The following is a 24,852-nucleotide window of genomic DNA, read 5'->3' on the forward strand; positions in this document are numbered from 1 at the left end:
CTTCGTTCTGGTTCCCTATTGTAGTTTTTATTTGTGTTGAGGTTTTGTGGTTTTAAAAAAGTCAACTCGATTTATTTTAAAATTAAGGCAAACCAACATCAAAGGCAGTAAGAGGAAGATGTTTAGGTATTACAAAGAAGCCTGTGTAATCTTTTATAGCCGTATTCTTTTTCAGGGCACGTATCAGTAAATGGTTAGGGGACCTTTCATGACCCACTTGCTATATTTCTCTGACCTGGAGCTACCCCCACGGGTGAAAATCCTTTTCCTATGGGGTTTAGAAGCCTCCCCTCTCCTCCTCCTCAGCCTCTCAATCTAATCCTGTTTGTACCACAACATGCCGCGTGAAGAATAAGAAACAGGGCTTACATTCCTTCCTACTGCACAAGCTCCTGAGATGCGACAGGCTGATCCTGCCTGTGTTCACTTTTAGATATGAGGAACCCTTTCAGGCCAAAAAAAAATGGGACCAAGTGGTTCATGAGTCATTTATTGGGGAAGCAGAAGAAAGCTTATATGGAAAGTTTCTCTTAAAAAGAATGGCGGGCGATACCTGAAGAGCTTGTCTGGTTTTTAATGCGACAGGATTTTCTCAACCCAGACACTTATATAGAATGTATTTATTTATTGGTTTATGTAGGAAACTCATGTGCCTCTGTACTAGGCACTTTTAAGTGATGTAGAGATAGATAGATAGATAGATAGATAGATAGATAGATAGATTTATTTCTCAAAAGAGCTTTTGAGGAAAGGTACTATTATCTCCATTTACAGATGAGCAAATTGAACCACACCTGCTTTTTCTACTCTGCAAATCTGTCCCTTTAAAAAAGGAGTTGACTTACACTAACTACTGAGCACAATTTATACAATTTTAGGTACAGTGCCTTCTGTGTTCAGTGTTATATTGGTATTTGTGCTGTCGTAGTTCTGCTAGTTAACCAGCATCCGTACTGATCATCAGGGTAATTTTTTGTGCCAAGAAGGTCTGTGGTACCAAAACGATGTTTTCAACTATCAAAAGAGAAGTTCTGTAAATCCACCGGCAGAAGAAAATGTATAATAACAGGCAGCATTTATATAGCTCAGTATACAAGTATGTATCCCAGAAACTCCAGGTTTACCCCAAGGGAAATTGATATCACAACAAACCAGAAGGGTACATGTCAATATCCCTGAATTCACCTGGCTTGCAGCGACTGTTTCTCTGGCTTTATAATGTAAATGATGGCAGAGGGTCATCTTCATTTGTCATCATCCACAATTTTTCACTGAGAGGATCCTCCCCTCAGTGGACAGTGGCTACCAGCTTTCTCAACCAACATAGATGGTTACTTGTTCTGTGAGACCAGTTACTTGTAAAGTTGGGGTTCATAGAAAAGCAGTCTCAGATATAGGAAGCACCCCGCACTTCATTTTTTCTTTCATTTTGTTAGAGTAAATGGGCTCTGGAATGGAGTCCGGGATCTACCACCTGATGACTTTGTTAATCTGAGGAAATTGTTTAACTTTGCTAGGCCTCAGTTTTCTCAACTGTAAAATAGGAATGATAAACCTACTTCTTTCTTTTTTTTTTTAATTTTTTTTCGTGTTTATTTTTGAGACAGAGGGAGACAGAGCGCGAGTGGGGGAGGGGCTGAGAGCGAGGGAGACACAGAAACCAAAGCAGGTTCCAGGCTCTGAGCTGTCAGCATAGAGCCCGATGCGGGGCTCGAACCCACGAACCGTGAGATCATGCTCTGAGGCCGAAGTCGGACGCTTAACCGACTGAGCCACCCAGGCGCCCCAGATAAACCTATTTCTAAGAACAACAGAGATAATTGAATCAGTTAAGGTGTACAAAACAACTCAAAACCCAACACATGGTAAATACTAAGTTTTTAATATTAAACAACTTTTGCATGCTTAATAACATCTAAGGAGAAAGTTCAAGTACATTGTAGTCTGGCAGAGGTAAAATATACACGAGTAATTCTCAGTGGGAGAATTACTCTAGTATAGATATGTACTTTGGGAATATGAGGTGGCAGCATCTAATGGTCAAGAGATTTGGGTTAGATGATATCAAAAGGAAGGGGACATTTTGTGGGTCCCCAATGGAATGTGTGGGACACCACTTGGGTGTCTGCAATAAATTAAATAGACGCTTGAACCAAGATGTTTGAAAGTAATAGGACCCACCACCCTGTAGTTAAGAAAAATTGGGCTCTGCACCGATATTGATTTGTCTATTAAAAGAATAGCTTTATTGATCAGCATGTATATTGCGGGCGTAGAATTGGTTATAATTCCAGCAAATCCAATTAAATTAATAGTATCTATATATAACCTATGTATCCTATATATAGGAAGGGGAAAAACTCATAGAGACTAGATATATAAGTAATCAATAAAACAGCCCAGTAAACTCAAGAGAAAAGATATATTGAAATTATGATTATTATTACACATATTTGTGACTATATCTAATAGCCCAATTAGCAATGAAAGTTTACGACTTAATATCACCATGAAAACTTTCCTTTCTGTATTACTGAGTTTTATCTGTAGATATTACAATACCATGATCATCTTGATGTGTTTTTACACATTTTATTCGATGAATCCAAATGAACTTACACTAATTACTTTTTTAGCTACCGCTCTTGGTTTTATAAGGTTGAATGCACATGCCTTTAGAGGATGTGTGCTGTTTGGGGTGGTGAAGATTTTAGCTTTTCCTATAAACATAGAAGGTACATGGGAGAAAAAAAATACTTTAGCAATGTGTAAATGACCTTTCCGAAATGACTGTTTTACAACCTTTAACTTGAAATATTTCTCCAAATGACTAAAAATATGTATAGTAAGAATTCTCTCTGGATATTTTCAGAACCCCTAGTTACAACTATGCACCAAATATGGATAAGCACTGGATTATGCAGTACACGGGGCCCATGCTGCCCATCCACATGGAATTTACAAACGTTCTACATCGCAAAAGGCTTCAGACTTTGATGTCCGTAGATGATTCTGTGGAAAGGGTAAGCATACCAATTTGCCTCGGTGATAGATTTTGGTCCAGCTGCCTTTGTGCGGACCCATTCTTGCCAATTCTGTTTTTGTTTCATTGTTGTTTTTGAGAGAGAGAGAGTATGCATAAGTGTTCAGTGATTTTATCTACCCTCCCTTATCTTGACCCCTTCTGTTAACTCTCCAGGCCACACTGCCTTTGGAGCCAGTGGCAAAGACGAGACAAAAATCAAAACACCATAAATCAAGGGCTACACTCACAAATACCCTCAAGAATTAAGCAAATAATGTAAATACCTAAAGCTGGTCTCGTATGAAACAATAGGGAATGGTGGGGATTATGGTGAACTTTAAGTGTCCCCATCTATAACAGGAAGCAACCACCCAGCTCCAGCTAATTTTCGCCATGTAGAAAGGTAGATCCCGTATCATGAGGTCTTCTGACTTTTTTTAAGGAAACCAGAAATGCAAACATTTTATGTGAAATTTCCTGAATTTTAAAAAATTAACAGAAGCCAAATAAAACTTGTCTACAGGCTGGATCTAGTTGGATCAGGCCCAGAAGCAGGCTGTTTTTAACCCTTGATAGCCATATAAGAGTGACGAAAAAAATCAACAATGGATTTTTCAACGTAAAACTGATGTGAGGTGGTAGAGGCTGTTTTGTGGAGGGTTTCTTTTGAAAAACAGGTGCGCAAAATCTTTAGGAAGAATGTGCCAGATTCAAAAAGTTACATGTCAACTCTATTATTGGACTTCTTCCCTCCAGAATTGTAAGCAACTTGAAAATGTAGGTAGTGATCGTGTTTCTTGGTCTTGTTAAAAGAACTCTTGCCTTTAAAAATTAATGGGGAAAAAATTGGGGAGAAATCATGGCAACACTATCGTCATCTTGCACATCTCGTCTCTGTTGTATTTCAGTTGTATAATATGCTTGTGGAAACGGGGGAGCTGGAGAACACTTACATCATTTACACGGCTGACCACGGTTACCATATTGGGCAGTTTGGACTGGTCAAGGGGAAGTCCATGCCATATGACTTTGATATCCGTGTGCCTTTCTTTATTCGCGGTCCGAGCGTAGAGCCAGGATCAATGTACGTATTTCTCTGCTTGCAACGTTCAGCTGAGCTGTCGTGGCTCGTGTATATCTGAGCGAATTCGGTCGCCAATCTCAGTGTCTGGTTTCTTTTCATCCAAAACAGAAAAGGGTGTGTGTAGGTTGGTAATTCAGAAAATGAAAACCTTTTTCCCCCTACAACGTGTTAAATGAACTAAGAGAAAGGAAAATTAACTACCTTTAAAGAGAAAGGAAAATTAACTACCAATGTTTATTTCTGTCACATAGACCAGAATCCATGTCATATGGGCTGTGTACACAGACACAAAATGTGGTCATTAGGGACACCACCTATACCTTCTTTGAATCAGAGATACACTGTCTTTAAAAAATAATAACAATAACCACTGCCTGCCTTTTTTTTTTTAAGTTTATTTATTTATTTTGAGAGAAACAGAGAGAATGTGAGTGGGGGGAGGGGCAGAGAGAGAGAATCCCAAGCAGGCTCCACGCTCTCAGCACAGAGCCTGAGTCAGGGCTTGATCTTACAAAACTGTGTGACTGGGGTGCCTGGGTGGCTAGTCAGTTAAGCGTCTGGTTCTTGGTTTCAGCTCAGGTCATGATTTCACAGTTTCATGGGCTCGAGCCCCGAGCCAGGCTCTGTGCTGACAGCACGGAGCCTGCTTCGGATTCTCTCTGTCCCTCCCTCTCTCTGTCCCACCCCATTCACGCTGTCTTGTCTCTCTCAAAATAAATAAGTAAACTCAAATAGGGGTTGGGGGGGGGGGGTGTCCTCTGGGTGTCTCAGTCGGTTAAGCATCCAACTTTGGCTCAGGTCATGATCTTATTGTTCATGAGTTCAAGCCCTGTGTCGGGCTCTGTGCTGACAGCTCAGAGCCTGGAGCCTGCTTCAAATTCTGTCTCCCTCTCTCTCTGCCCCTCCCCTGCTCATACTCTGTCTCTGTCTCTCAAAAATAAATAAGTTTTGAAAAAAAAAAATTTTTTAAACCAACTGTGAGATCATGACCTGAGTCAAAATCAAAAGTCAGTCACTTAACCAACTAAGCCACCCAGGTACCCCCAGCCCCTGACTTTTAGCATTTTTTTTTCAATTATTAATAAAGAAAAATTTTTAAAGAATATAACATTTTAAGAAACATGGTTTTCATTTAGAAGAAAAACATCTTCAAGGAGTGAAGTTCTATTTCTGCACCCCTCTACATCTCTATTTTCCCATCTTAAAATGGGTTTTACACGTCCTGCTGGTCACATCAGAATGTTCTGTGTAAAATAAGATAATGTACATGAAACACTTACGGAAAGAATAAAAGAAAAGAATGCAAGTAGAATTCGAAATCTGGAATGGCCTTAAGGAGCATCTAGCCCGGACTCCTGATCTAACAAGTAGGAAACTTGGCAGATAGAATTAAGTGCCTCTTGCAGAGTTCCCGATTCTGCAGCGGCATTGGGGCCCAGAAACCAGATATCCTGAATCTCACCTGCGTGCCTCTTCTGCCGCCACATTGCACTACATCCTGGGAGAAGGGAGAAGGTGATGACAGCAGAAGGCTTTCTTTGAAGAATGTTATTATGTCTCTTCAGCTCATTCGAAACTTTGGGAATTGTCCGAACCAAGTTAAAAGGTTTTATGCGTGAAAGACCACGCTAGAGGGAGAGAAGACCAAAAACCAGTGCATCTCGGTGTGGAGAAAGTGGCCCTAAGTGCCACTGCCACAGGTGTTTGGTACGGGGCATAACCATCTGTCCCTTTGCAGAGTCCCACAGATCGTTCTCAACATCGACCTGGCCCCTACGATCCTGGACATCGCCGGGCTCGACACGCCTCCCGATGTGGATGGCAAGTCCGTCCTCAAACTTCTGGACCCGGAAAAGCCAGGTAACAGGTGCGTCAATTTGCTTTCCATCAGCCAGCCCCAAGCTCATGGGCGCCTAGAGCCAGCCAGCAGCTGTTAAGAAGTGGAGGCAAAATAAGGCTTTGCCTAGGAGAACCGCCCCGAGCTGAGAATTTCCCTGCTGTTTGTGAATAGCATATTGATAGAGATGCAGTCGTGGTCTGTGGGAAGTGAGAGGTGTTTCTTTAAATAAACTGTTAGTGCAGAATCGTTTGGAAAAACGTCCAGATGCCAACAGTAAATATTATTATTTTGCTTTCAGGTTTCGAACAAACAAGAAAGCCAGAATTTGGCGTGATACATTCCTCGTGGAAAGAGGGTAATTATTGGTTCCTGGGGTGCTTCTGGGAACCAGTCCTAGTGGGCAGCTCTCCCTGCTGGGTATTTTTTCGCCCTTATTCCGGTTTACTAAGCATGCAGATTTCGTAAGCCCAGTCACAAGATTGAATGGTTTGCTACTCATTCTCCACTGGCCAGCACCATCATGATTGTTGCATCAGACTGTAAAACATAAATTCTCACAAGATGGGACCAAAGCACTTATGGTTGCATTTCTCAGCCTTGGCTCCTAATCAGACCAGTCGATTGACTTTCTCAGCCCTCCTTCCCAAGTCCGCCTGGCCCTCACCTTTCTCTTTCCTTTCCTTAGGTGCCTCTCCTGGCTTTAAATATATGAGACTTTAATTTCCAGAGTCTCTTCTGGAATTCCCCTTTTGGTTCATGATCCCATTGTCTTGTTTTTTTCCATACCTACATTGAGAGAAAAGCATTTATATAACTGTACAGCTAAACATTTGTGCCCAGAGTTTTGAAATTAACGCTTTGCGGAGAGAATGTTCTTCATTAGTGCCCGGCCTATAATCTTCACAAAGGACTCGGCAAATGCCGAACTCCCATGAGCCAGATTCTAACATCTATGTCATGCCATTTGAAGAATGTGTAGTTGTGTCACAGGGGAGAAAAGTAAAAAAGCCACATGATGCTAGGAAGATAATGCAGATCGTTTCTCACATTAGAAACTTTTTCTTTTCTGTCAAAGGAAATTTCTACGTAAGAAAGAAGAATCCAGCAAGAATATCCAACAGTCAAATCACTTGCCCAAATATGAGAGGGTCAAGGAACTGTGCCAGCAGGCCAGGTACCAGACAGCCTGTGAACAGCCTGGGCAGGTGAGTGACACAGCTTGTCTTCACCACAAGTCACATCCATCTTCATTTCTAATTTAAAATTTGCAACGTATAAAACAATGTACATTTATGGATAAATAAGCTTTTCATTACGCTCATGCCGTGCTCACTGTGGCAGCTCTCCTGTGACTGGGATTATCTAACTGGTCTAAGCTGGGCCTCCTCATCACAGCTTGACTCCCTCCAGTGAAAAAACACGGTGCCCTCGGAGAGTACGAGATATCCACCCGACTAGCCAACACCAGTTCAACATATCAGACATGTGAAATGGTTAGCCAGGCTAGAAAGTTCAGAAACTCGGTTCCATTTGAGGAGAAGCCAACACCACTTGGGTTCCTGTTAACTGGTTATCAAGAAGTCTACTTAGTCAAGATCATGGGCAGATGCTGAGCCTCTGGACAGTGAACCAGCCAAGAGACACGATGGGGTCTTCCCATCCTGTACTGAAGTCAGATGTGGTCCAACCTTCAGAGGAGGACAGAATCTAGGACCAAGATTGGGGAATGAAAAGGGAAGACATATTGTGTTTGTTTATCATTTCTACCTCTGCTCACAAAGTATCTGACATCAACTATTCCATTAGAATGAATCCTCTTTATTAATCGAAGTATTACTGTAGAATTCAGGGCTACCCAGAACACCAACTATTATCAATAAGAACTAAAGAAATACCATGTAATGAATTAAACAGACCTGTTTCTAAGGAAAGTGAGAACATATGAACACAAGCTATTTTTTTAAATGTTTATTTATTTTGCAAGAGAGAGAGAGAGGTTGAGCTCTGGAGAAGCGCAGAGAGAGACGGAGAGAGACAATCCCAAGCAGGCTCCACGCTGTCAGTGCAAAGCCTGATGCAAGGCTCGATCTCACAAACTGTGAGATCATGACCTGAGCCGAAATCAACAGTAGGAGGCTTAACCTCCTGAGCCCACCCGGGCGCTCTTCACACAAACTATTTTAAACACTCTTGATCAACACCAATGCTACCTAAAAGAGGTATTGTGTCATCATGAGAGAGGAACTGAATTTCTGCCTAAGTCATTCCAACATAGAACAGAATGGAAGGAAAGTGAAAACTAATATTTATTACTCGTGTCTTATGTAAAGCACTATATATGGAATTTTCTATGTATTAGCTCAGTTTAATCCTCATATTCATCCGGTGAGGGAGGCATCGTTGTCCCCATTTACAAACGGGCAGCCGGTGAGTGCAGAGCCGGGATCCAAATGAGGTGTAGGATTCAAAAGCAGCGGCCGCTTGCTGCCTTCCAAGGTAAGTTACATGAACTAGGCAGAGAGAAGTTCAGATCTTTGGTGAGTCTTTTTTTTCTTTTCAACTTATCTGACCTCTAGATATCCATACAGCTAGCCAATACCAGTTCAAGATATCAGGCATATGAAATTGATAGTCCCATTATTGAAATGGCCTCATAAATGTAAGGCATCATACATTTGTACGTGTGATATGGCATCTAGCTTATTGAACAGACATTCACAATAAACAACTTGGTCCTCATACATTCTGCATTTCCTCATGCCTTTTTGTGCTCAGGGATTCCCCGGAAATAGAAAAAGATGGGGCGGTGGGGGGAGGTTGTTGAAGGAAGGGATGAAACCAGGCCTTCAGGGTACTCCAGTCTTTATTTTCAAGTGTTTAGCGGAGAAGCTTAGACTTATTCATTATATTTTCATCTGATGTCTTCAAATCCTTCTTAAGGAAGCTCTAAGTATTATTATGACTAAAACCTCAGAATTGTTTTGTAGCTCTGAAATGATTTTTAGGAGCCAGCCTCAGTAGACTAATTTACCTGTATTCGGGAGTTGGAAATGTTCAGTGTTAAATATATCTCATGCAAATTGGTGATTTTTGTTACTATTTTAGCCCTCTAAGCTGCAAGCATGATAGCCGACTGAGAATAAGGTACACTGCCTACCTTTCAGTACACAATTTTGCAAACCTCACCATATGGCTTGCCCTGAAATTTTAATACATGTCCTAAAGGGCAAATGTAGTATAACTGGATTATGGCACTTTGGCATGAGTTCTCCACTCTTGTGCTGAATGCTAACTATGTTAAAAACTTCACTTTGCTTTTTCATATTTTTCTAAACTTGTTTTGCCCCCACTAAATGCTTAAATATCTAGTTCCCCTGGATTTTCCTCTGCTGCTTGATTTCTATGTGCATCAGTCTGAATTTAGATTATATCACATGAATATATGAAAATGTTAGCAACAATTTCTTTCAGAAGTGCCTGAATTATGAGAACGGAGAATTACACTATACCCCAGATGATGATTTCTTTCTATAGGTGACGCTCACACAATGGCTTAAGAATCTGAGAACTTTTGGAAAATCTCAAGCCTCTTCCAGACAGTTCTCGAATCTGTGGGTCAAGCCCAGTTGCTCTACTGTGTTCTACAGAATCTTTATATTTTGGCCTTTTGCTTTTTCTATCTGGCTACTTTGAAGATTTTCTTTTTAGTTACAATATCAGTGACGATAGAAAGGGAAGAAAAAGTCCGGAATAATGAGATTGTATTGATCTGGATCAAGGCATCAGTTGAGGCCAGAACTAACTTGCTAGGAATCTCTTCTCTTGACATTGATTTCACTCCTGGCCTGTGCCCTGCGTCTTTTTCTCTGACCAAGGTTAACTGCCTGCATTCAAAAGACAACACAGTCTTCTCTTTGGTTTGATTCTGTTTGGGATATAAAGGAAAAACCCATGCTCTCGGCCCCATTCTCTTCACTTTTCCCCCACAAAGAGAGCACGAATTTCCCCTGTCCCACTACACCCCCATGCCTGGTCACCTGAGGATTGTTTGTCAGAGTCATGTGAATGCATGAAGCAGGTAAATGAAAGAAAGAGAAATATGACATCAAAAAGTTTGGGTTAGAATATTGGCATCCACTACTTTTTAGATGTGTGTTTGGGGACAAGATTCTTAAGAGTCTCAGGTTGTCTATCCCTAAAGTGAGGAAAATTAATCTCAGGCTTGTAAGAATCCAGTGATATCATATATGTAAAGTCCTAGATGAACTATAAGGCAATGTGTGAATATTGGGTGCTATTACTGTTCCAGGCCATCTTACCTGCTGTTTTCATTCCTATGAAGCCAACAGAGAATTAAAATGGGCTGGAATCCCAGACATTTGGCAATACTTCTTCACTTTGTGAACAGAGCAACCAGCAGGGACTAATTAAGGCAGTGTGGACATATGTGTTTGCATTTCTTCTGTGTTCCTGAATTAATATGAGACTGAGTATGAATCCCCACCACCCTCTCAGCTAGCATTACACCCCCAAGCACATTATGTACAGATTTACGTATGATACACTGCACACACACACACACACACACACACACACACACATGCAAATCTCAACTTCTATCTGAAAAGACTTTGGCTCAACAAAGACCACACATCAGTGATGCTCAATTCTACCTGCACCCTAGAATCACCTGGGCAGCTTTTGAAAATACCGACTTATAGCCTCCCCCTAGACCAATCAGATTAACATGTCTAGAGGTGACGCCAAGGCATCTGTATTTGTTAACAAAGTTAAGAACCAGAGGTCTAGAGTCCGAGAATGTGAAAGTTGGAAAGAGTCTTAGAAATCTTCCAGTTGAATGAGATCCTTTTCCTCATAAGGAAATTTAGGTCCGGAAACCTTCAGCTACAAACCCGAAGTCAGACCTGCGACTCTGTACTTCACGTTCAATCCTTTCTTCCCCAGAGCATGGTGCCTCTACAAAAATGTAACAGAGTAGATATTCTCTTGAAATTGTATGTGGCACTTGCCTGGCTGAAGCCGCGGGTTTGGGACCCACTCACAGCATCTAGGGAAGTGGTTCCCAAGCAGGACTGCACACTAGAATCACTTAGGCAGCTTTACAAAAGCTAATGTTCAAGCTTCACTCCAGACGAAGTAAAACAGACCTTCTGGGGATGAGACCCAGACATCAGTGATTTTTTTTCAAGCGCCTGGGTGATTCCTATGAATAGCCAGGGTTGAGAATCACTCACGTCAGGTAAGCGTTACTGGTTTTTGCTTTTCTAGGTACAGTGATTGACTCCTTAAATAGGAGTTACATAAAAGAGAAAATCCCTGGGCATTCAATTTTGAACTGCACATCATAGATTCTGTCATTTGGAAAAAAACAGGTTTCTTTTCTTTTTTTTTTTTTTTTTTTTGATAAAGCACATTTCATATCCTTTGTGAGTTGTTAAACTCCAGCAACTTTGCAATTTTGTTTGCCTCTCTACTATTGTATCAGTATGAAATCAAAGATTTGTTTAAAATTATGAAAGAACCCCAGATCAAGCAAGCTGATACTGTTTGAGAAATCAGACTGTCGCTGGTTGAATGTACTGGTTTAACTCCAGGATCTGTGTTCTCATCCCCAAAATTATCCCTCTGGCCGTAGAGCCCTCGACCCTCTGTGACCAGCTGCAGAGCAGGAATAAAAGGCATTTACCAGTAAGATCTGGTTCTTTTGCCAGAAACTGACAGCCTGTTTCCAGAAACTCACTGAGTCCTGGTTAAAATCTCAGCTCATAGACACCTCCCCCTGGAGCTCCTAATTCCGGAGGGACAGGCCATAAGGACCAAGCCCCAGTGCCACCCTCTGGCTGAACATTTGTGTGCTCAGGGCTCGTTATGGACGGCCCAGCCTCTAAACCTGGCCACCTCCCCTCTTCAACCTGCACTGAAGGACGTGTCCGAATTGTGTGTCTAAATGGTTTGGCTTTGGTGCAGTTTTCAAAATACAAACCACAGGCTTAAATGTCAAACCATATTTAATGATGTTCCAAACAAGTCAGAAAAAGACAAACATAAGGACATTTTACTTATAACCTACCTAATGTGTCCACACCCAATTTAATGTATGCTCTTGTTCCCCACTGCTCCCTAACGCGGCCTCACTCTGGTCAGGAGCCCCTCCTCCCCGTCTCTTAAACATAACATTCTCGTCTACCTTCCCCAATGCCATTTCCTCAGTTGAGCCTCACCGGAAGCCTCACATTCTGCCCAAACCATTCTTCTTTCGCTAGGGTCCTATTCAACTGGGATTGCATCCTGACTCCATGCTTGCTTTGTCACTTAACCTAACTCTGCCTTAGTTTCTTCATCTCGAAAACGGACATAATACTGGTAAAGATTATATGGGGAGGTTACTATAAAGATTATATGAGTTAAGTGTAGTAAGCATTCGAACCGGTACCTGGCACATAATTAGCACTCAATAAATACTGGCTATCACTTGTTGGCCAAGGTCAGTTTACCAACTTTACTTTCCCCAAACTGCAAGAACAATATTTCCTCCAACATATCATTACGGACTTCAGCATACTATCATCCAGATTAGAATCTAAAGGAGGAAACTTCTTCTGCCTCTCTTTCCTTTCCACTTTCCCTCCTTCATCCCCTCTCAGCCCGTCTCAAAGAAAAGAGGAGGAAACTCCTTAGCACGAGTAACTCTAGTTCATGTTTGTGAGAAAATTGGACAGTGGCTTCAGCTAAGTGATAACTTCATCAAGGATGTTTATATAGTGTTTTTATATTCCCACTGTTGAGACAAAAATTCTAAACACACGTCCACATGCAGGTAACTGTTTTTCATGATGTTGGTACTGGCCTAAAGGATAATCAGGTTATCTGAAAATTGCTGTATGGTTGTTACATTTCAGAGAACACGATTTGACCTGCGTTATGACCAAATCCACATAATAAGGCATATAATAATGGGGAACTAATCCGTGTGTGTGTGTGTTTGTGTGTGTGTGTATGTGTGTGAAGTTTTCATTGCAGTGTACCTTCGAAAAAGTTGTAGCCAAAATTTTTATTTCTTACTCATGAAAATGGGCATAAATGGGCATAAATAAGAATATAGAACATTCTTGACCAGTCTGAGAAATATATGCCGTTGGAAATGTAGAAAGTATCATGATTATCTAGTAGTTACATCAGGAAAAGGAAGTAAGCAGAGTTCTGTCTTCATCTCATATTATGCTAGGCATTGACACAAAACATTTTATACCTGAAAATTATACTATAGTAGAGATCTCAGGCTCATTTTAAATATAAGGAGACGAAAGCTCAGATGGGAAAGTAACTTGACCAAAGTCACCCAGCTGGAAGTGTGACAAGTCTGAGTTCAAACCAAGATCTGTGTGATTCAAAGCCACAGTCTCCCCACTAAATAATAATTACTGTATTATATATAATTTACAAACAGGAAACATGAACTTGCCCAAGGATTGGCTAACCATTGTTAAAGGTCAATTATAAAAGTATTGCTCTGGATTTATATGGCGCATCGTTTTTTGAGAACTCCAAAAACAATTTATTCTCATGACATATCCTTGAGGCCAGGAGGAGCAAGTATTATTTTGCCAGATGTGGAATCTGGAAGAACAAAGAGATTCTGTAATTTGCTCACGGCCATAGAGTTAGCAGCGAAAGAAAATTAAAATCGAGGTCTCCCCATCCCTAACCCAATACTTATCTCCATTGAAAATGTCTACCTTCCATTCAGTTTGCCTAAGACCAAATTCTTTAGGTAATAAACTTACGTGGCGGGGGCGGGGGTGGGTTGGGAACTAATAATAATAATAACAACAACACCAACTACCTTTGTTGAGTGCCTACCATGTACTGAGTTCTTGCGCATGAGTGAGTTCTAATGCTCATGGAGCTTACAGTGTGTAGCTGACTTGCTCAAGGACACATAAGCAATGTGATAACGCTGATATTCAAATCCAGACTTTTCTGGCCTGAAAGTCCAGACTTTTGCCACTGTGTCACATCAATATGGGTACAAAATGCCATTCCCAAGTCCCAGGTGGAATATAGGTGATCTTCACTACTACAGAATCCTAGTCCAGTGAACGAATTATGGTAGCGCTTTAGGTTGTCGTAACGATTAAGTGGATAATTTATATATAAAGTGTTCTAGACAAGTACCTGGCAGCAAGTAAGAGTTCCCTAATGATGACAATGATGGTGACAAAGACAGTGTTGAAGGGAATTGTTTGAATGGCATTTTAGCATATTTCTCATTAGATTTGATTCCACCAAACTAGCTGCCCCACACCTGAATCCTTACACCAAATAGCCAGTCTTCTCTTCGTTATGTGTTATTTATATATAAGTATATATAATCAATCAAAATATACTAAGACATAATTACTAAACAAAGTGATTTGATGCTGAGCTAACTTCAGGGAATAACTCAGGAGTATGAGACATGGTCCCTGCCTTTAATTCCAAATTCCAGTGTGGCTGGAAAGGGTAAAATGAAATCAGAATAACCTACAAAATTATTTACATGGTTTTATCTAGCCCCTCATCAGCAGAACGTCTGCAGAAATAGTTGTGCGATGAATGTATGTTAAATGATTGGCACAGATGGAGCCAGAGAGGCAAGAGAAATGTTGAAACGAGGTCTGACAAAGTGGCAAAGGAATTTACAGAAGGGGTGAGTGGTCAGGGAAGGTGGAGACCATCGGCTTTGGCAGTTAACTGATTTACTGATAAACTTCAAGAGAGTAGACAAAAGGGAGACAGTTTGATGTCTGTATGTCTGCACGGGCGGGTCTTTCACAAAGCTGGTTTCTGAGGCTGACTCCGTGTCCCGTTAGCAGATGCCTCCCTGAGTTCGTGCTTCCTTCTGATTCCGGAAGCTCTTCTGCACTGCGAAACCGTCTCCTCATTGTTTCGAGCGCTTAAGTGACTGGTGGTGTGAGTTTCAGAGCAATTCTCTGAAAGTTCTCTTCCCTTGCCTCCCTCTATAAACTCTCAATGATGACCACAGTGGTGGCGGTTATTCAAGGATTTATTGCTCAGCTGTAAAAATTATCATGATATCGAACACTAAAATGACTGTGGCAAATATGTGGTAATTACATTTCATTAAAAGTGCTAGTAGGCTTGCCACTAAGAAGAGTTTGAAAGCCTCTAGCTAATTACTCCATCTGATAGGGTCTATGGCTTGTTCAAAGGGTTCATGGTATAGAAAAGCGTTGGCATTTTTCACTGTGGCCCTTGTTTTATACAAGAATGTGTGTAGGTGGATGTATACCTTTAGTATATGTGGGTACGTGTGTGCATGTGTGTACAGAAGCATACATACATACATATATGCATACATACATATATGCATATATGCATACATATATGTGTGCATATTTGATTTGTGTGATATGTCACCAGTGCCCAGGATGGTACCAGACCTCAGGTTTGGTTAAATTCATCTCTCAGGAAAGAAACACCCCTTCCCTTCACCTCTGATCCATGGGACATTAGCAAGGAATTTGGCTAATGGGAAAATGCCGGTTAGATTCCAAATAGACCAAATCACTAAAAATTCTACCTACACTTTCTGTTCTGTACACTCAGCTCTTCAAGGCCAAGAAAAAGGCAGAATTTTGTTTTTTTAGTGCGTTATGGTTACAAAACTAAGGAAGGTTTTCAATGCAGTTACGTGTTTTAAAAATTAGTATGTGTACCAAAATTGGTATAAATTCGAACCACAAAAGACACAAGACCAGACAAGAATAAAGACAACCATGTTTTCCTGTCTGGGAGAAAACAGAGTATTTCTTAAGCTTCTACTAGGCTGTAGAACACTGGCCTCTTCTTTTGCTACCCTTGGAATTAAGTAGTAAACTCTTAGTTTCTGAATGCTTGAGTTAGAGGTTACCCAGATAGATGGATAAGTCTTAAACCACTTGCATTTAGGACAAATACAGATCTAGACTGACACTCTAGTATCACTGATCACCAAACTTTCTGGAGCTATAAAAGGTTATCATTGATTTTGCTGACACTTCTCACCAGCAAAAATTCCACAGGGCATATCGTTATTCCTTAAGGGAATTGTATATCTGTTTCTGAGAACTTTTTTCAAGAACTTCACGACACCTCCTCAAGCTCACTGGATGTGTCTGGGAGTGCCACACACCCAGGCTTGAAAATCAGTGGTCTCCACCTTGAATGGCAGAACAGGCACACACAGCTTTCCACTAAGCATTTGCAAAGACTAAATTCTATCACTTGTCAACTACCTGTGGAGAGAAAGTAAGGAAAACTGGTTACTCTTACAGAGAACGCATAGTCCTGCCAGTGTAGACAAGCTGGAAGTGTACCTCTGTTCAACTAAAGTCGTTTTTTGACCTGATTGCATCAGTGCATTTCTAGACACAGCTTCCTTTGCATATCCACGCCCAAAAATGCATATATCCTTCCCAAAGACTCCTCCATCCGAGCTACTTAGACCTCTTTTGCCCCTGCCAGGGATTCCAGCTGCAAAGAGGTCCAAGAACCAGTCGCAAATTGAAAGCGGTTGTTCTTAACCCCAACTGCACATTAGAATCACCAGGGGAGCTTTTGAAACTCCCAAAGCCCAGCCATGTGTGAGAACCACTGACCTGACATAAGTCCTGTGTGCCTGATCAAGTTGACTTCACTTTTTTTCTTCAGTTAAATTATCTCTAACTTAGTTAGTCCTTGACTGTGCTTGTTTGTGTCACCTTTTCATGGCTTTGTAAATAGAGTTGCCCTGTCCCTTGAGCCTGCTTCTCTGGATGGAGATGATGGACATTCAGGATATGCTGGCCAAGCCACAAAAGAAGACTGTAACCTGACGTGGCTTAAAATCACCGAATTCTGTAGCACCAAGAGTGTATGGGGGCTAAAGCAAAATCACAGAACAAGCCCTATGGCCCCGGGATTTGGGGACTATCGGGTAGAAGTGCAAAGGCAGCACCGATAATTCAGCGCTTATTGAGGGCACATGGCTCCATTAAGAAAAAACAAAGCATGACTCTGTACCTTGGTCCATTGTGAATGGTCACACTCCATTTGGTTTTGGGGGTAGGGTTTTTGTTTGTTTGTTTTGTTTTCTGTTTGTAATATAATTTCTTGTTAAATTGGCTAACATACAGGGTGTAAAGTGTGCTCTTGGTTTTTGGAGTAGATTCCCGTGGTTCATCACTTACATACAACACCCAGTGCTCATCCCAACAAGTGCCCTCCTCAATGTCCATCACCCGCTTTCCCCTCTCCCCCACCCCCCCCCGACCCCCTCAGTTTCTTCTCTGTATTTAAGAGTCTCCTATGGTTTGCCTCCCTCCCTCTCTCTTTGTAACTATTTTTTCACCTTCCCCTCCCCCATGGTCTTCTGTTAAGTTTCTCAAGATCCACATATGACTGAAAACATATGATATCTGTCCTTCTCTGACTGACTTATTTCACTTAATAATACCCTCCAGTTCCATCCATGTTGCTGCAAATGACAGGATCTCATTCTTTCTCATTACCAAGTAGTACTCCATTGTATATATAAACCACATCTTCTTTATCCATTCATCAGTTGACGGACACTTAGGCTCTTTCCATCATTTGGCTATTGTTGAGAGTGCTGCTATAAACATTGGGGTACAAGTGCCCCTATGCATCAGTACTCCTGTATCCCTTGGGTCAATTCCTAGCAGTGCTATTGCTGGGTCATAGGGTAGATCTATTCTTAATTTTTTGAGGAACCTCCACACTGTTTTCCAGAGCGGCTGCCCCGGTTTGCATCCCCACCAACAGTGCAAGAGGGTTCCCGTTTCTCCACATCCTCGCCAACACCTGTTGTTTCCTAATTTGTTCATTTTAGCCACTCTGACCGGTGTGAGGTGGTATCTCAGTGGGTCACACTCCATTTTGTACACGAGTGTCCTTTGTCTGCTGGCCAAGCCATCTGGGACCCTTGACTAAATTTTACCTTGCATCAGATCACCTTGAAATTAAAATGCAATCCAAAGTATGGTTACAGGTACACAAGGAGGGTATGGTGAGATCATTTTATGTGGCTCAGGAAAGAGCATCTTTTATTTAATAATTTTTTATTTATTTTAATATATGTTTGAAATATGTAACTGGCACACCAAATACGTAATTTTACAGGGGCTGTTGCTTTGGCCACTGCTTAGAAATGTGTCCATTTAGAGAAAAGTGTCAATAACTGTACACAGGGGATACTCATAGATGGAAGGGGAAAAAAAAGACAAAAGTTTGATAACACTGCATGACAGCATGTTGTCACAACTGTGGTCAACTTCAGACCAAGGTCAGCATACTTCCCAAATTACCATTTTAGAGAGGAGGCCAGGGGAAAAGAAAAAGTAAAAGGAAGGTTATTAGGCCTTTAGGTAACATGCGGAGGATCCCATGAAATGCCCCCAGGAGAAGTGCTATTACTTCAGGCAGACTGAAGTTCAAGAAGCCTGGGCAGCAGGTGGGAGGGACACGGAGACCCAGTGCCGCGTCCCATTGATCTAGAAGTAAGCCCGCGGTGTCTGCGGCAGGCTTGATAGAAGGCTCAAAGCAGAAAACCCAGTGCCAACCCCCCCCCACCCCCACCCCGGGCCTGTCTCTTGGGAAGGTGCGCGTTGTCTCTTCAGGGTTGCGGGGTCCGGAGGAGGATAAGAAGAGGCCCAGAGCACCCCTGACACGTTTGCTAACGTCCCGGCCCTGTGAGAGCTGGCCCGCGCTGCGGCAGACTCCGATTAAACTCCTCTCCGGCTGCCTCACGTGCCACTCTTCCCTGGCCCGAGTCAGAAATTCAGGGGCTTGAGAACAAAGCAGCCAGGTTTGTTTTTCCAGAGGAAGAGGGGTCTGGTGAAAACAGCCGTGACAGCTGTGCTCTGTGGCTGGGTGAATTCAGGGCTTTTTACGTGTCTCACTCAAGACTGTTTAGTCTGGATCCTGAGCATTTATGTATCAATTTTGGGCTCTAGTGTCGCTGAGGTAGTTCTGATTTCCGATGATTCCGGTGTCATCTGTCTTTGCCTCCCGTGAGAGAAATAACCGAGAGAACCGGGGGTAGGCTCGTTGCAGGGTCAGTTAAAAGCTTGCCTGCCTTCCTTCGTTGGCTCTGCTTATCGGGGTTGCCCGGGCTTCCGGAACCCGATGCAGCGGTCCTTGATACGAAGCACCTGGAGCAGGAGGGGTAAACCGCTCTCACGTTGGCTTTTGCAGAAGTGGCAGTGCATTGAGGACACATCTGGCAAGCTCCGAATTCACAAGTGTAAAGGATCCAGTGACCTGCTCACCGTGCGGCAGAGCACGCGGAACCTCTACTCTCGCGGCTTCCACGACAAGGAATGCAGCTGCGGAGAACCTGGCTATCGCACCGGCAGAAGCCAGAGGAAGAGCCAAAGGCAGTTCCTGAGAAACCAGGGGACTCCAAGTAAGCAACACGCAGTGACGTCTCAGTGGCAGGCCAAGGCTTTGCAAGTGGACATTAGAGAGAAAAGGCCGCTCCTTCCACATTTTAGATATTATCAATGCATGGCGTTGGGGCGAAAGCAAATAATGGTCCTGTTCCAAATACGAGAGCTAATTTGGTATGTGCACACTTTAACTTAAGCATAGAACGAAAATATATTCAGTAAACACACCAGACAAAACGTAAACACGCACAGGAAAGAGCTATACAGGGTAAAAGGTGGCGCTAGGGGCGGAGGGTAGAGTTTAAGTCAGGTGTATTTTACATTAATGCTAATATCCTGATTAGTCTGCTTTGAGCTACTTTAAAAAAAAAGGAGAAAATAAAAAGTCAAGGTTTCATTGCTTATGCATTTAACTAGTAAGAAAAGCATACATGCGGTTTTTAGGCACATCTGTTTTAGGACAATTTTTGTTTAATTCCTCTTGTTGGCTGGGATGGTCAAACAGTCAAATTCAGTATGAAAAGCACTGCTTGCCATCTTTATAAAAACCCTATCAGGCAGCTATAAGATTCCTATGATTGTACAGATGTGAAAACCCAGTCGGGCACCTTCTGTAAAAGAATGAGAGTCTAGTGCCATCTAGTGGCTGAATATGAGAAGTGACTCATCTGTGGCAATTTTTTCTATACGGGTTTGGAAAACAGTAAGATACATCAAGTTCCATTCCGTGTTGTAAATTAGGTAGTTTGTTGTTTTTTTTTTTTTAAGTAGGCTGTACGCCCAATGTGGAGCTTGAACCCACAACCCCAAGATCAAGAGTTGCATGCTCTACTGACTGAGCCAGGCCCGTGTCCCCCATATTGTAAATTAGGAAATCAAATCAATCACTAGAACAATAGACACTCTTAGCACTGGCTTTTTTTTTTTTTTTTTTAACATTTATTTATTATTGAGAGACAGAGAGACAGACCATGAGCCAGGGAAGGGCAGAGAGAGGAGGAGACACAGAATCTAAAGCGGGCTCCAGGCTCCGAGCTGTCAGCACAGAGCCCGATGTCGGGCTTGAACTCACAAACCTCGAGATCATACCTGAACTGAAGTCGGACGCTTAACCGACTGAGCCACCCAGGCGCCCCAGCATTGGCTTTTTTATCCTGGAGTCCACAGGTGGACTTCTGTGTGAAACTTTCAATAACTTTCTGAGTATAACTTTCAATACATTCTTAAAGGAATCCATAACCCAAAGGCTGAGAATGATTGATTTGGGAGATTTTTTTTTCCTCCCTGAGAGAAAATGCCAGGTTTAATAGTTCACACAAAGATATCAAATGGAAAGCCGACAAATGACAAAGATTCCCCCACAGCCTCCCTTAACGGAAGCTGATTGCCAGCGTTGGGCTAGGAGGTAGGGACAGCCTCCTCTCTCCCAGGAGGCTCAATGTCACTCTGCAGCAGTGACCGTAAACCCTGCTGTTGTTCTCATTGAGCACAAACTGGAGATGTCTGGGGCCACCCTTTCAAACCACATGGAAGCTCACGTATTCGAGGACAGGAGGTGTTCCTGACCACCCTCAGTGGCCTGCTGATTGTTACAGAGGCGTTTCCTCCTCTGGAAACTGCCATCACAGCGAGATCCTGTGGTGAGCACTATTCTGATTCTGCAGCCTGTGTGCCCCCCTTCTTCCTATTTTAGCATCAGGCTGGAGAGAGAAAGGCCACGTGAGTAGGCCCCCTGAGATCCCAAGTGCATCTCGTAAGGAGGGGCAAAGGTTTGCTGGTGAAAGCTCTTGTCTAACACACCATGAGCAGTGGATTACAGTGACCAGAAAACACGCTGGCCTCTCCTGGCCTTGCCTTCCATCTGCCAGGTATCACTAGTCAGCTGGCTGATAAAAACATCTGCAACACTTAATTTTTCTTAGAGCATTCCTCTGTCATTTGCACAAATATAAGGTGTCGAGAGCATTTACCCTTTGGCACAAGCAGCCCAATGTGGTGGGAGGACTGTAGCCTTTAGAACCTGGGAGACTAGAGTCCTGGTTCCCACAGCTATGGGCTACGCAACCTCGCACTTGCGAGGTAGCATTCAGAGCTTCAGTGTTCCCTCCTGGAGAAGTGTAGCACCAGATCTACGAGCCTGTTCGGACAATCTAATATGTTTTCTTAATGTAAGGATGAATTATAATAATACAGGCCTTCCAAGATTGTGGGTTAGAGATAAGTATGAGGTGGGTGATACATAGCAAAAGCTCGATAAATGACAGTATCATTATTAATACTGTAGTTGGGAGTATAGTTTTATCCAAACAAACTGCCTTAGCAGTTCGAGTTGAAAATGCAGTGTGCAAGTTCACGGCCTGCCCTAAGTGGAAAGGAACTTAGAAGGCGCCCAGACCTCCCCCCTGCCTGGAGGGATGAAGGGCCGAGGCCCAGAGGCACGTGCCCTCCACTGCACTGCCGGGCAGTGCCAGAGCCGGACAAGAGCCCACGGCTCCGGACGTGGATTCCAGGGGGCTGCCCACAGCACCCCGCTGCCCCTCAACGGTGCAGCACATACTGCCTGCCCCTTCCCAGCATGCCCCCTGAGCCAGGGCGTGATTCTCCTCCCTCCTCAACTACACCTGGATGTCCGTATTAACACATCTTCCCTTATTTCCAGAGTACAAGCCCAGATTTGTCCACACTCGGCAAACACGTTCCTTGTCAGTCGAATTTGAAGGCGAAATATATGACATAAACCTGGAAGAAGAAGAGCTGCAAGTGCTGAGACCAAGAAACATCGCCAAGCGCCATGATGAAGGCCACCGGGGGCCTGGGGGTCACCAGGCTGTGGGCGACGGGGACACCATGCTAGCAGACAGAGGCAATGCCCTGGGCTTGCCCACCACCGTCCGAGTGACCCACAAGTAGGAAGGCTCAGTTCTCGAGGGCTGAGTTCACAGTTGTCACCTTATCTTATCACTGTCTTCCTTCTTTACGGAAAGTGATACCACTTGGCAGTCCAGGGTCTGGAGGCTGGCCTGTAAAACAACCAGGGTTAAAAGCAGCAACGGGGAGTCCAAACAGTCGTGCATTTGGACACATGCTTTGGGCTCGGTTTCGCATTGAGGCTGATCAGCCAGAGTGGTTCTGTCGCATCTTAACTTAGCAGGCATGGAGTTCTGCCCTTGAACGGTTACCTTTGTGGGAGTCTGGGTAACAGATGGAAGCCATTCCTGGCGCTGGTAGAGGCTCTGGGTGCTGCACCGTTACTGTGGCTCAGAACAGTGGTGCGCTCACAGCCTCAGGAACGAAACCCAGCCCACGGGAGGGCTGTGGGGCCTGGAGAACAGTCGTGAGATGCAGGAACACCTCACGAACCCGTGCAGAACCCAGAGAGCACGGAGGGCCTCGGGAGCCGTGGAAACAGGGAAGGGAGCTGATAATCTCACAGCTCTAATGGACCACCTCGGTTCTCCTTTTCCTTCCAAGATCCAGGTCTTGTCTTGATAGAGAAAAATTTTCCTTCTGAATGTATTAGGAGGGTCTTTTTTTCTCTCTCTCATCATATCACTTTGGGGAGGCATGCTGTCATGAGCTCTGTCAGGATCTTTATCTTTGGGTCTGGTCTTCCGGTGCCCGTACAGTTGACCTTGAACACGGTGGGGGTTGGGGACACAGACCCTCCCCCCCCCCCGTACACACAGTTGAAATTCCACGTATAACTTTGACTCCCCAGAAACTTAACTACTAATGGCCTACTGCTGACCAGAAGTGTTAGTGATAATATAAACAGCTGATAAACACATATTTTATGTGTATCATATATGGTATTCTTACAATAAAGTAAGTTAGAGAAGAGAATGTTATTAAGAAAATCACAAGGGGTGCCTGGGTGGCTCAGTCGGTTGGGCGGCCGACTTCAGCTCAGGTCATGATCTCGCGGTCCGTGAGTTCGAGCCCCGCGTCGGGCTCTGTGCTGACCACGCAGAGCCTGGAGCCTGTTTCGGATTCTGTGTCTCCCTCTCTCTCTGACCCTCCCCCGTTCATGCTCTGTCTCAAAAATAAACGTTAAAAAAATTAAAAAAAAAAAAAAAAAAAAAGAAAATCACAAGGAAGAGACGATGTTTACAGTACTGTACTGTGTTTATCCGAAAAAAAAAAAAAAATCTGCACGTAAGTGAACCTGTGTAGTTCTAATGCGTGTTCTTCCAGGGTCAACTATAGTTGTTATAGTTATACACTAAGAGATTTAGACCAGGGTTCCACTCTTAGTATTGACTGACTGCTTATCCCAATTCCTCTCTATCCCTAAGGCTGTTTCTTTGCTTCAAACTTTTTAAAAATGTTTATTTATTTTTGAGAGGTGGAGGGGGGAGGCAGAGAGAGAGGGAGACAGAAAATCCCAAACAGGCTCTCCACAGTGTCAGAGCAAAGCCCAAAGACGCGGGGCTCAAACCCACAAACTGTGAGATCGTGACCAGGAGTCGGATGCTTAGCCGATGAGCCACCCAGGTGCCCCTCTTCGCTTCAAACTTAATGGGGTGTCTGTAACAAAATGAATGGGATAAACAACCCCCTTCTAACTCTACATTTCTTTAATCAGACAACTTACTTCCTCTTCCATCATAACTTGTGCAAACTTCCATTTTTCCTGTGGCATTTCATCAGGCTTTCGAAATTGGAGTTTTCCGGTGGTTATCTGTTCTTGGAGACATGAATATTGAATATTGCTGTGAAAGGCGATCTTAGTAACGGTCTGTCTCTGTCACCATCATTTACCCACACCGGTGGTCAGGAGACATTGCCACGCATCCTGGTCTATGGCTCAGCTCCAAACAACTGCTTGCATCCAAATTAAAAGTTTAGAAGATAATTATATTCCCTTTGCTATTTCTAATGTTTATTTTAACATTAGCATATAAACCTATTTCTATTGTTTTGGGTTTGTTTCTGCAGGTGCTTTATTCTTCCGAATGATACAATCCATTGTGAGAGAGAACTGTATCAATCAGCCAGAGCCTGGAAGGACCACAAGGCATACATTGATAAAGAGGTTAGCCACGGCTATGTGATTGGAAGGTGTATTCCAAATGTGAGCTCGGCTCACCAGCCCGGCTGTGACCGGTGGGGCTCACTGAGTGTCCACTTCATCTTTTTTTTATAATTACAATTATGTGAAAAATAGAATAGCAGGGTATTTATCTTTCCCCAGTGATAGAGTGATGGTCCTGCCTGAAAACAAAATAGAGTGTAAAAATCATAGCGGGGACTGGCCCAACGCAGACTGAAATCTCTGCGAGGAAATGATTCAGTTGTTAAGTTGAGACATCTGTTAATGTTTACCTACAGCACATCAGTAGGAATATCGAGGTAGGCGTATTCCGTGCCCAGTGGGTTTCCAAGTTAATTATCATCTCAGATGAATAGCTAGGATGATGGAACACAGAAAGTAAAAGAGAGGTAGGCAGCA

The 24,852-nt window shown here is 43.1% G+C and overlaps 1 protein-coding gene across 4 annotated transcripts in view; it reads left to right on the top strand.

Annotated features, from left to right (window-relative positions):
• SULF1 (sulfatase 1) overlaps nt 1–24,852 on the top strand; it is a 176,880-nt gene that overhangs the window by 127,432 nt on the left and 24,596 nt on the right. For all 4 annotated transcript variants that reach the window (XM_060610700.2, XM_060610705.2, XM_060610706.2 and 1 more), the window contains exons 8-15: nt 2,873–3,023; nt 3,934–4,109; nt 5,848–5,976; nt 6,248–6,304; nt 7,025–7,154; nt 19,207–19,417; nt 22,060–22,306; nt 24,339–24,435. In XM_060610700.2, the coding sequence (XP_060466683.2) occupies nt 2,873–3,023; nt 3,934–4,109; nt 5,848–5,976; nt 6,248–6,304; nt 7,025–7,154; nt 19,207–19,417; nt 22,060–22,306; nt 24,339–24,435 (1,198 nt within the window). The remainder of the gene's footprint in view (nt 1–2,872; nt 3,024–3,933; nt 4,110–5,847; nt 5,977–6,247; nt 6,305–7,024; nt 7,155–19,206; nt 19,418–22,059; nt 22,307–24,338; nt 24,436–24,852) is intronic.

Source organism: Panthera onca, chromosome F2, assembly GCF_046562875.1.
Source record: "Panthera onca isolate mPanOnc1 chromosome F2, mPanOnc1 haplotype 2, whole genome shotgun sequence".
NCBI classification, from domain to species: domain Eukaryota; kingdom Metazoa; phylum Chordata; class Mammalia; order Carnivora; family Felidae; genus Panthera; species Panthera onca.